Source organism: Misgurnus anguillicaudatus, chromosome 21, assembly GCF_027580225.2.
Source record: "Misgurnus anguillicaudatus chromosome 21, ASM2758022v2, whole genome shotgun sequence".
NCBI lineage: Eukaryota > Metazoa > Chordata > Actinopteri > Cypriniformes > Cobitidae > Misgurnus > Misgurnus anguillicaudatus.
Window position 1 is genome coordinate 4,076,124 of NC_073357.2, and position 11,864 is coordinate 4,087,987.

The window sequence follows — 11,864 nt, forward strand, 5'->3', positions numbered from 1 at the left end:
TGAAATTGAAATTTTTTTGATTTTGCGTTGGGTTCTGCGATCGCAAAAAACTGGAGGGACTGTAATATGTCCTAATGTAACTAAGGTCTAGTCCTGGATTGATCTAAATCATGTCTGGGAAACTAGTCAGCTCACTAAATAAAAATATTACATAATTTTATTTATTTTTATGATAGAATCAAAAATATTTGCGATGAAATGAGAAATTATGTATGATCACAAAAATTGACATTTTGTTGATTTTGGGTTGGGTTCTGTGATCACGAAAAACTGGAGGGACTGTTAAATGTCCTAATGTAACTAAGATCTAGTCCTGGCTTGATCTAAATCCTGTCTGGGAAACTAGTCAGCTCACTGTTAATGGTTAAGGTCAGACTACTGATGTACAGATGATGATTTAATAGGAGAGGGTTACTAGTGGCAACAACACTTCAGGCCTGCAGTATGAAGTCTTCAGTTTACCCCTCTTTGTCCCCACAAGTGCTGTCCTTTTGGCTAAGGGGACTTTTTTCTTGTGAAGAGTTACAACCTGTGATGGATTACACCCTCAATTCATTAACACTCTGTGAAGCACTTTAACACACACATTTCTCTCATACGTATAGTTCTCTTTTTGTCTCCTCATCTGCAGCCTTTCCCCATCAGTCCTGCGAAAGCCAAGTCATCCATACCAGCTTTATCTTTCGCTTTCCTAAAAAAACTCCTCTGCCTGCCTTCTCCCCACCGCCTCTCTTCGCTCACGTAATGTGTTCCTCCTCCGTGTCGTCTTGATAGTTGAAAATACCTGCTGGCTCATTAGCTCCTTCCTCACGGCACTGCACACGAATAAAGAGAAGGGACGGCTGACAGCCGAAGCCTTTAGCTCGCCGTCACACTCGCACAAATGCCCACACTTCTCCTAAGCTTGTGGGATGCTCTTACTGGCCCGAGTGATTAAATCTTACACCTCCATTTGTAGCCTCCATCAGTTGCTTTTACTGTATTCTACCATCGCCTCTCACACATAGTAGCACGCACCACACGTGCCGCCTGAAGTGCGAGTCTCTGTGGTGCCCGACACTCGCTTGCCCTACGCCCGCCTGGCCGAGACCCGTTGAGGAGGTGGCACAGTAACCCACAGTCGACCTCTTGTTGCCGCACGTAATGTGTTTAAACTGTGTGTGAACCCCACTTCTGCTTTGGGGGAGGGAGACAACAGGGGCTTGTTTTTTTGTGGAGGTGGACAACAGAATGGAAAAAGTCCCTCCCTGTGTCTCACATTGCCATTTATGTGTGATGCCTTTTGGGTTGCTGTAAGCTCCTGAGAGAAAATCATGGAAATATGTTGGTTTCTTAATTTATTTTTTGTTTACTGTGCTGTGTACCTTTTTTATGATAATCAAAGAATATTTTCAGTTTGTTCTTTTTGCGTTTTTAAATATAATTCAATAACATCCATACATTAGGCAACATTCAAGTTAACAGTAAATGCCATACTATTTCAAGTATTTTAATGCAATGTTGATCAGGCTCCTTGAAGACATTGTTTTGTTTTTTTAGTGTGTCTGAAGCATCTCATATTACCACAAGCTTTATTGTTGGTCTCAATAGCAGCTTCAGATGTATAAGAGTGCTGTCGGCTCCAATAGTGAAGTGAGCTTTAGACCCCATAAGTGTGTCTGCAAACAACTCAACTCAAGAGTCTCTTCACTGAGAATAAACCTGACGGCTTGAAAAACCTCCAGTGTTCATGTCAACACACAGGATTCATGCTTTAAACTCTCTATTCATTATTTCTTCTCTTTCTTATTCCCTCGCTCTCATTGTAATGCAAAGTTGATGAGGCTCCTTCAAGACGTTTGACTTTGTTCTTGTAACATTACAGAGGAAACAGTGGGGTGATGGTAGTTTAGTAGGTAAAGATTTGAATTAGTCATCTGAAAGTCGCTGGTTCAAGCACAGTTCAGTTTTCACTGTTGTTAAAGCCACATAACCTTTAGGTTTTTCAGTCGGACTGTTGCTTTAAGATCAATTTTATATGTTTTTAAACTTCTTTTGACTAAGGAGGTAAAAATTTACTTGCAGACGCTGCCTGAAAGACATTTGTAATTCCTTTCATTCAAAATTACTCTACATGGTTAGATCGATCAAATCCCGAATGTAGGATGCTATTTAATAAAAGTATATTTTAATAAAAGTATATTTTTAATACTTATATTTAAATACAAATTTTTTTGTATTTTAATATTACATTTTAATAATAAAATTATTTTAATAATTTTTAAGGTGGTTAAATAACCTTTATTCTAATTAAATTTTCTGAAGTTTATTATTAATATTGAACATTAAATTAGTGATGTTTCTTTACATTTTCTATACATAAAGCAAAAATTCATTGCATTTTCCTGTTCTCTTTTGATTGGCAGAATATATTGTCCATGACCAATGTTGGGGAAAGTTACTTTTAAAAGTAATGCATCACAATATTAAGTTACTCCCCAAAAAAGTACCTAATTGCGTTACTTAGTTACTTTTCATGGAAAGTAATACTTACGTTACTTTTAAGTTACTTTTGCATTACTTTTTTTACTTGGCTGAGGCTTGATCTCTTTCAGGCCTTGCAGGTGTTTTTTATGATCGCAAAACTGTCAAGCTCTGGCCTCCATCTTTGTTTCTGACTCAAACTGTTCTCGCTCAGGCGCACAGAGTGCGTGATTCTGCGTTAATATGTTCAGTTTAATTCGGTACATTATTTTATTTTTAAATTGAATTAATTAAACTGAAAAGTAAGTCGCAATACTTTTTTGAAAAAGTAACTCAAATATTAATGTGTTCATTTATAAAGTAATGTGTTACTTCAGAAAAGTAATCTTATTACGTAATGGGCGTTACTTGTAATGCGTTACCCTAACACTGGCCATGTCTATCAGTTGATAGTGTGAAAAATTGCTTTTATCATTCGATACCAATTATTTGCCGATATATGGTTACATCTGTAAATAAGAAATGTTTTTAGATATGTTCCTATATTGACCATCATGCCAACAAGAAAAAGTCAGTTGACGCAACAGCAACCACGCACACTGTAAAAGAGCTAATTCAACTTTATTTTATAAGTTACAACAACTAGTTGTAAAAATCAAGATAAAAATATAAGTTGAAATAACTTAAAAATTCAAGTGCAATTTTTTTTTACAGTGGAGATACATATCAGCTAATCCCCATTACATTAAACAGTCACTTTCCATTTGTTTCCATCCGTCCTGTGCTAAAGGGTTAAATGAATATTTCTATCAGCTAGAGGAAGCAGAGGTGGTGAATACTGTCATATCACATGCAGCCGTCATTTCTCAGCACAACCAATCGAATTTGAAAGCAGCACTTACATGTGTTTGTCCTCTGCGCCTTCTGCTCTCCAGAGTACCTTTAGGGCACCTGCCCATGTGTTCATATCCCACCCAGCCGGGCCCTTTAGGCTCCCCGCTTACACCCAACAATACAACAGCACCCAGGGTACATTCATGTGGCACCTCTCCAAATACGAGTGAACGGAGAGTGGTGAAAATCACCCCCAGACTCCTGACCCCTTCATTCCTGACCTCTGCAGTCACTGGAGTACAGATGGGGAACGCAGTGGACACGGCTGACCAGAGGGTTACATACATCCACAGTGATACTGATCGCGGCTTATTCAATGTTTTCGTTACCTTTGCATGCCCTGGTTGGATTTTGAATTACCTGTGAGAGGGATTTTGGGTTTTTAGCATAATAATATATCACAAGTGCCAAAAGTTATTACTTCACATTATTTCATGTCCGAATGGTTCTTATGCTGTCTCTGAGCATTGCGAAACATAGGTGTATTTAATTGCACTTAGTGGTACTTGTTAAAACACGATTAATTGAAAAGAACACACCATGTGGAAATCACAAAACGTTGATTGGAAACATATAATGTTAGGAAATAGTCTTGTGTAATTTGGCATGTATATACATGTTTTCAATCCAGCTATGAGAGACCCAAATATACAAACTAAAGTTACAACATAAGTATCTCGAATATGTATATATATAGTGTTAAAAACTAAAGATTAAATGATGATGGTTGTCTTGAGAAACTTGAGTTAGTCTCATCTTCTTAAAGGACCCATTAATACCAGGCTTTTGTGTTTTAATGCTCCTAATGCACTGATGATGGCTAATAGCATATAATGCTGGACCATCCGCAGATACATTGAGTCATGTTACGCTGTTTATTGTGAGCTGTGTGAAAGAGGAAAATGAAGGTTTATATTGTTAGAGGTAATGAGGTGTTTGAGCTAATCTTCAGTGTCTTCTCCAGTTGCCTTTGAAGAAGCTTATCTACATTTGCAGTTGAAATGCAAGATGTTTCGCTCTGAACATTCGGTAAAATACAACATGCATGCACTAGAATGTAGCGTAGCGTATGATGCGCAAGATTGAGTGACTCTTGCGAGACCATGCGTTGTTTTAACTTGTGACTGCCATTGTTGTTTTTCTCCCTTCTTTTTGCCTCCACCCCCCACATTCATCATTACGCCTTTACATCATGACACAACTACCTATGGCAGCGTGCGTTCCCAATGCTTAAACTCTATAGTAAAATGAGTCCAAAATGGCGTTGTTACCGGAAACTAATTATTTTCGCTTTAAAGAGGTTCTCATGGCTATGGAGGACCCAGATGCGATGGCAGCCTTCCAGGGTTTGGCACAAAACCCAGCCAACATCGTCAAGTACCAGAGCAACCCCAAAATTATGGCTTTGATCAACAAACTCAGCTCCAAGTTTAGTGGACAGCAGCCTTAAAGGGGACACGTCACAAGACTTTTTTAAGATGTCAAATAAGTGTCCCCAGAGCACATATGTGAAGTTTTAGCTCACAATACCATATAAATAATTTTTTATAGCATGTTAAAATTGCCACTTTGTAGGTGTGTGCAAAAATGTGCCGTTTTGGGTGTGTCCTTTAAAATGCAAATGAGCTGATGAAATTCAAACACTGATCACAATGATGGTGATTTGTTGAAATTGAAACTCAATTGTGCTGTGAATTATTTTCTCTCTCTCTTTCTCTCTGCACTAAATGGCATGTGGTTGGATAGTGCAGATTAAGGGGCGGTATTATTATAATAAGAGCTCCTTATGGCATCATAAGTAGAGCCAAATTTCAACTACCTATTTTTTCATGTGCTTGTAGAGAATAGTTTACCAAAACAAAGTTACTGGGTTGATCTTTTTCACATTTTCTTGGTTGATAGAAGCACTGGGGACCCAATCATTGCACTTAAACATGAAAAAAGTCAGATTTTCATGCCATGGCCCCTTTAAAGAGCAGAAAATATTAATGTGAATAGTGGATACTTGAAGGAAGTAGACCCCGTTTCTAACTGTTATAAAGCTTGGAAGAGCTACACTGTCAGAACGGATGTTAAAATGACACATAATGTGTTAAAAGCATATGAACACATCCTTTCTAAAATAACTGAAAATGTATTTGTCTGAAAAATATGAACCCTGAAAAATATATATCTCGGATAGCTTTAGGGTGAGTAAATAATGGGGTAATTTTAATTTTTGTTTAATAATTTGGTGTTAATGCCATAAAAATATCATTTTTCCTGATTATGATGTGTTATACATCTGAAAATCATGGTTTTCTGTTGTATAAATTAGTTAATGTCAATTCTGTTACCGTCAAACCCTGTTACCAATGTAGTATAACAGCGTTGACTGTATTTAACAGGTTTTGTAGTCATACACAAAGAAACACACAATTTCAGTCATTAATTTCATGAAAGGCAACAATTCTGTGGAAATATTGTGAATAAAATCCAAATAAAATGGTGGAAATATTTAGATAGGAATAGAAATATACTATTGATAATACCTATAGATACAGCTATCTATAGATGTAATCTGTTTAATTAAGTCAAATTTAAGTGATTTCAGACACAGTTCACCCAATCTCCTATTGAGGAGTCTTGAGGTGATTTCTCACAAGTGTCATTAAGAGCAATAGGAAGTAGCTGCAGGGCTCGGCGTGAGGTTTTGTTCGGTGTGAAGTGTTATTAGTTAAACCTCTTAACCAAATCCCTCTTAAGTTTCCTCTCAAGAGCCTCTTCAAGTGGTTTAAACTCATTTTAAGTGAGTGAGTTGTTGGCGGAAACATTATATTGAAAACAAATTAATGTAGCACTTTGATTTCAGACATTGATTTACTTTACAGACTTTGTGTCATGCTTAGTCACGCTGTCTGTAGTGTCTAATATCAGTTGTGTCAGCTTGTCCTGGGGTTTAGGATTGTTTGTGAAGGGGTAATGAGGACATGCTTTGTCCTGAAAACTTTGTGCTAGAGGTGATTCATAAATAACAATGTGATTTCATTTCCTCACTTACTCAGAGCGAACGTTAAATGTAGCAGACAAGAAATATCTGAATCACAGTGCTGTGTTTTCTGTCTTCATTAGACTTTAATACCGCACAGGTTCCTGTTGGAGATACTTGTGACCATTTAGTTTTCTATAAAGTGTTAAATACGCAAGTCATAAGTCGCACAACTAGGCCTATATTTGTAGCAATAGCCACCCAGATAAACCTAGATATTGTCTTTACTTAAAGAAAAACACCAGTTTTTCAATATTTTACTGTACTTAGTCGTGTAACTACTCATGTAACAGTCTTTAAATAGGGATAACATGGAAGTGTTTGGTAGCTCTAAATTCATCCCTGTTTGGATCCTAAGGAATGAATGGGGCTAGGCTAAATGCTAACACATTCACTACACACTGTACAAAGATTAAGTGCACACATTGAGAAAAGATAGGTGTGTAAAAATTTGTCTACGTTGAGGTAAGAAAAAAGTACATTATTGAAAACCGTGGTGTTTTCTTTTAAACAATGATGTAAACATCACTTAATATTTACTTAAAAAATCTTAGTTGATTTAACTTTTAAGCATTAAAAATGTATCAAACTAAATTATAAAGTGGAATGAACTTAAAATGATCAGTACATTGTTAAATACTCGTGTTTTAGTTCAAATTAATTCTTATTTTTTTAAGGCAACAACTTTCCTCCAATTTTTTAAGTAAATTCAACTTGTGTGCATTGTATAGGTCAAAATCATTAGGATTTTAAAGATTATGTTCCATGAAGATATTTTGTAAAATTTATACTGTAAATATATAAAAAAATGTATTTATTATTAGTCATTTATGTTGCTAAGGACTTTAAAGCAGATTTTTTTAATATTTAGATTTGTTTTGCACCCTCAGATTCCAGATTTTCAAATCGTTGTATCTCTGCCAAATATTGTTATATCCTAACGAACCATTCCCACGGGTCCTTGAAATCCTTGAAAGTTTGTAAATCTGGGGGATATAATTCAAGGACCTGGGAAGTTTTTAAAAAAAATACAACAGTCATTGAAAGTGCTGAAATCTTTTTTATGCAAGAAGTTTATACAAACCTTCCCTTAAGTAACCTTACTCTCACTTGAAATGTGTCTCCACATTTAGTCCTTGAACTTGAGGGTATTGGACCTTGAAAGTCCTTGAAAGGTCCTTAAATTTTAAGTTAACTAAGATGTGGAAACCCTGAACCATACATCAACGGAAAGCTGATTCGGCTTTCAGAATGTGTTAAAATTAAAAGAAATTGACCGTTATGTTTTTGTGGTCCAGGGTCCCATTTCATATTACTGAAAGGCACAAATTAATTTATTGGACTTCTGTGGTCATCCTCGTCCCTCTTTGACCCACCTGCTTTGACTTATAAGCCCCAACCTTTTGTAATCTGTACTTCACTTCTCATGTTCTTCAGAATACCACCTGATAAGCTTAGACATTTTGTTCCTGTGTGTCTCTTGTCCTGAGGGCTTCAGGATGTGAATCTTCTGATGGTGTGCGGAAAAGGCTCGGGGAAATTATGGATTCTCCTGAGCTTTTAGGAAGACAGCTTACCTGCTGTCCAAAACACAATAGGAGCTTTAGAAGAGCTTTGTTTGTTTGGAGATAAACATCAACCGTGAGATAAAGATCACCTTATAGTCAAAGCAGTTGAAGGGACAGAGAATCAATGGAAATAGAAATAATATGATATTAAAGGAATATTCCATTTTCTTAAAAGAAAAATCCAGATAATTTACTCACCACCATGTCATCCAAAATGTTGATGTCTTTCTTTGTTCAGTCCAGAAGAAATTATGTTTTTTGAGGAAAACATTGCAGGATTTTTCTCATTTTAAGGGACTTTAATAGACACCATCAATTAACACTTAACTCAACACGTAACATTTTTTAACGGAGTTTCAAAGGACTATAAACGATCCCAAACGAGGCATAAGGGTCTTATCTAGCCAAACGATTGTCATTTTTGACAAGAAAAATAACAAATATGCACTTTTAAAGCACAACTTCTCGTCTAGATCCGGTTGTGATGCGCCAGCGTGACCCTACGCAATACGTCATGATGTCAAGAGGTCACAGAAGACGAACACGAAACTCCGCCCCAGTGTTTACAAGTGTGTTGAAAGAGGACCGTTCTAACGTTGTTGGATGTCAACTGGTACTAATTAATGTCTTTGTGTCAGTTTATTGTTTAAAATGGTCCGCAAATGTTCGTTTTATATATGTAACACGTGACCTCCCTACGTCACTACGCATTTATGTTAAGTCGCGCTGGACCGGACTAGACGAAAAGTTGTGGTTTAAAAGTGCACACCTGTTATTTTTCCTGTCAAAAATGACAATCGTTTCGCCAGACAAGACCCCCATGCCCCATTCGGGACCGTTTACAGTCCTTTGAAACTCCGTTGAAAAAAACTGTTAAGTGTTGAGTTAAGTGTTAATTGTTGGTGTCTATTAAAGTCCATTAAAATGAGAAAAATCCTGCAATGCCCTCCTCAAAAAACACAACCTCTTCTCGACTGAACAAAGAAAGACATCAACATCCTGGATGACATGGTGGTGAGCAAACCATCTGGACTTTTCTTCCAAGAAAATGGAATATTCCTTTAATACTGCAGTAATAATGTGTGTATAAACTTTCATCATATCCTCTGTAGCTCAAGCTTTTGGATTGTTAGAGATTTGCACTCGTGTGGTGCTTTAATAAATCACTCGATTATAAGCCGTAAGCCACAAATCTTTCACCTGAACAGCCAAAAAGCTCAAGCCTCCCTGAAGGGGTTTAGATGCAAGCTAACAGTTACACTTCTCTCGGACCATTTAAGGTGCGTGACCGAGCGTCTAACACGATTTGTGTTCACACACTTGGTTTCGTCTGTCTGTAAACACGGCCTGTGATGCCTTCTTTACTGTCTTGAGTCTGCGGGTATTTACTGAAAAGACTGGAAGATGAATCAGGCATCTTCAGATGATTTATTAAGACAGATATGAGATCAGTTGATCTGTATGCGTTATGTATTCGAAATATAAGGAAATATACTTTCCTGTATGCATGCTCTTAGTGCAACCTGTGACTCCATTTTAAAATCTAGTGTATTACCTACCAACTAGTCATCATAGACATGATCCCCTTTATCTGAGATCATCAGCTGAAGTCTATAATGCTGCGTGCATACTACCAGAGACTTGGTCGCTGTGTGTCGCTCATCTCGTTCTTATTCTTGATGTCCCAGTAACAATATATAAAACACAATGAGGATCCATCCTTTGCAGTATCTGACTAAATATGGATGACGTGAACTGCATGCTTCACTCCCATTCGTAGTCGCTCCAGAAAGTCACTCATTATTTGCATTTGCAAGTTTAAGTTTTTTTTTAGACGCATGAATATTTATGAAACTGGATTATGCCTGCATTGTAATGCATAATACATATTGGCTTCATCTAGGCATAGATGAATAATAAAAGGTGCGGTACATGGTAATGACATATCATGAGCTGATTGTTTCCTCCTCCTTATGTAAACCTTATGCACGCAAAAAATCGCTGGAAAACAGACCAATCCCAACATGACACAGACTATGACGTTAAAGTTGAGATGTACGCCCCAACATTAAATTAATTAAATTAATTACAGTGTTGTTACAATGCTAAAAACAAAGTTGTAACTGCTGAGTTAGCGCTATATGTTAGTTGATGCTATATGCTAACGTTTAGACTGAAGTTCTACTATTGACGTTATGGTTACGTTTTGCAGCTCCTTACTGAAAAAAACACAAACTCACTCAGAAACGTCCAAACAGTTAATTATTCCTCAAAATCTGTATCTTCATCTGATACAGACTCAAACATAAGATCTGTTTGCACACACACAGAGCTACTGAAATGAGCTGCTCTGGGAAACAGCCAATCAGAGCAGAGCTCAACATTATTATTTATGACCCTTTCAAATAAGGTAATAATAGATCATTTTATTCTAAAGGCAGTTTAGGGTTCTAAATAGAGACATTTCTGAATAATTTCACTTAATAAAACCACAAACCTTCTATGTATATATCAGAGAACAATTTAACATATTATTTTAATGCATTTTTGACACCTTTAAAATATAAAAATGGACTTTTAACATAACATGTCCTCTCTCTCTGTGTTTCTCTTACAGAGGCTGCATTTGCCTCCAGATCTGTCAGAGACGGTGAGTCGGGTGAGTAAAACTGAACTGGCAGGAGGATGTGGTACCGCAGCCACAGGCAACAAGCACCTAGATTTCTAGCGTATTCCCAGAGCTCCTGTACTCATCCCCTCCGTCCAGTGTGATGTTGGAGGACAGGAGAGGGTTGAAGCTTCAATCCACCAGCGCTGGGTCATGGTTACACCTGCACTGACACAGTTACACTCATTATAAATGAGCATGGTGCTGCATTTAGTGATGGCACAACAAGAAGACAAGTCACAATTATTCAGATGAGTCAGATATTAAATACCGAATTGTTGCTATCTTAAGATCTCTCTAGATCTTGCAAGGATGTGATGCAAAAATACGTCTTTACAATCTTTAACACATTTTTGAAAGAGCCACATTTGGCTTTGTGATGTTAATAAGCTTTGCTGGCTCATAAATATTTGCTCACAATAAATTTTCTGTGAAAAATGCCAAAAGCGTCATGGTCTTCCTTTATTAAGCTGTGGGACCATATTTCAGTCTGTGTAATTATATTTTAAGTGTAAAACGATTTAAAACTATGTATTTTCAATACGTTTAAAAAAAATTTTTTTTAGTAAAATAGTAGTAAAAGGGACACTCCACTTTTTAAAAAAATCTTCCAGCTCCCCATTTTAGAATCCATTCAGCTGATCTCCGGGTCTGGCGGTACCACTTTTAGCATAGCTTAGCAAAATCCATTGAATCTGATTAGACCATTAGCATCGCACTCAAAAATGTCCAAAATGTTTTGATATTTTTCCTATTTAAAACTTGACTCTTCTGTAGTTACATCGTGTACTAAGACCGACAGAAAATTAAAAGTTGTGATTTTCTAGGCAGATATGTCTAGGAACTATACTCATTCTGGCGTAATAATCAAAGACTTTGCTGCCGTAACATGGCTGCAGCAGGCGTAGTGATATTACGCAGTCCCTGCCATTGACAGTTACTAAGGTAGCTGTATTATTAATAATATTAGATATAAAATGTATTATTATGATAAAGAGACTAGTTTTACTTATAGTATTATTCTTTTACAACCTCAAGACTTGAAATTTACTTTGTTTAAACGTCAATGAAATAAACAAATAAATTATTATTTTTAAGTTATCAAATTATTCAACTTTTAAATTATTTCCATTTATTTTAATGGTCCTAAGATATTTTTTAAAGCATGATAGCATATCTTTCAATTAATATAAACTATGAATAAAAAAATGAATTAAGATATGCATATCTGTACTGTATGCAG

The 11,864-nt window shown here is 36.5% G+C and overlaps 2 protein-coding genes across 3 annotated transcripts in view; one reads left to right on the forward strand and one right to left on the reverse strand.

Moving 5' to 3' along the window:
• Nucleotides 1-10,886, forward strand: part of elp4 (elongator acetyltransferase complex subunit 4) — a 96,637-nt gene extending 85,751 nt beyond the window's left edge. Inside the window, exon 10 of the mRNA XM_055172618.2 lies at nucleotides 10,571-10,886. Within this exon, the coding sequence (XP_055028593.2) occupies nucleotides 10,571-10,681 (111 nt within the window). The 3' untranslated portion in view covers nucleotides 10,682-10,886. The remainder of the gene's footprint in view (nucleotides 1-10,570) is intronic.
• Nucleotides 1-11,864, reverse strand: part of LOC129418477 (E3 ubiquitin-protein ligase TRIM39-like) — a 124,689-nt gene that overhangs the window by 44,049 nt on the left and 68,776 nt on the right. The window lies entirely within an intron of this gene.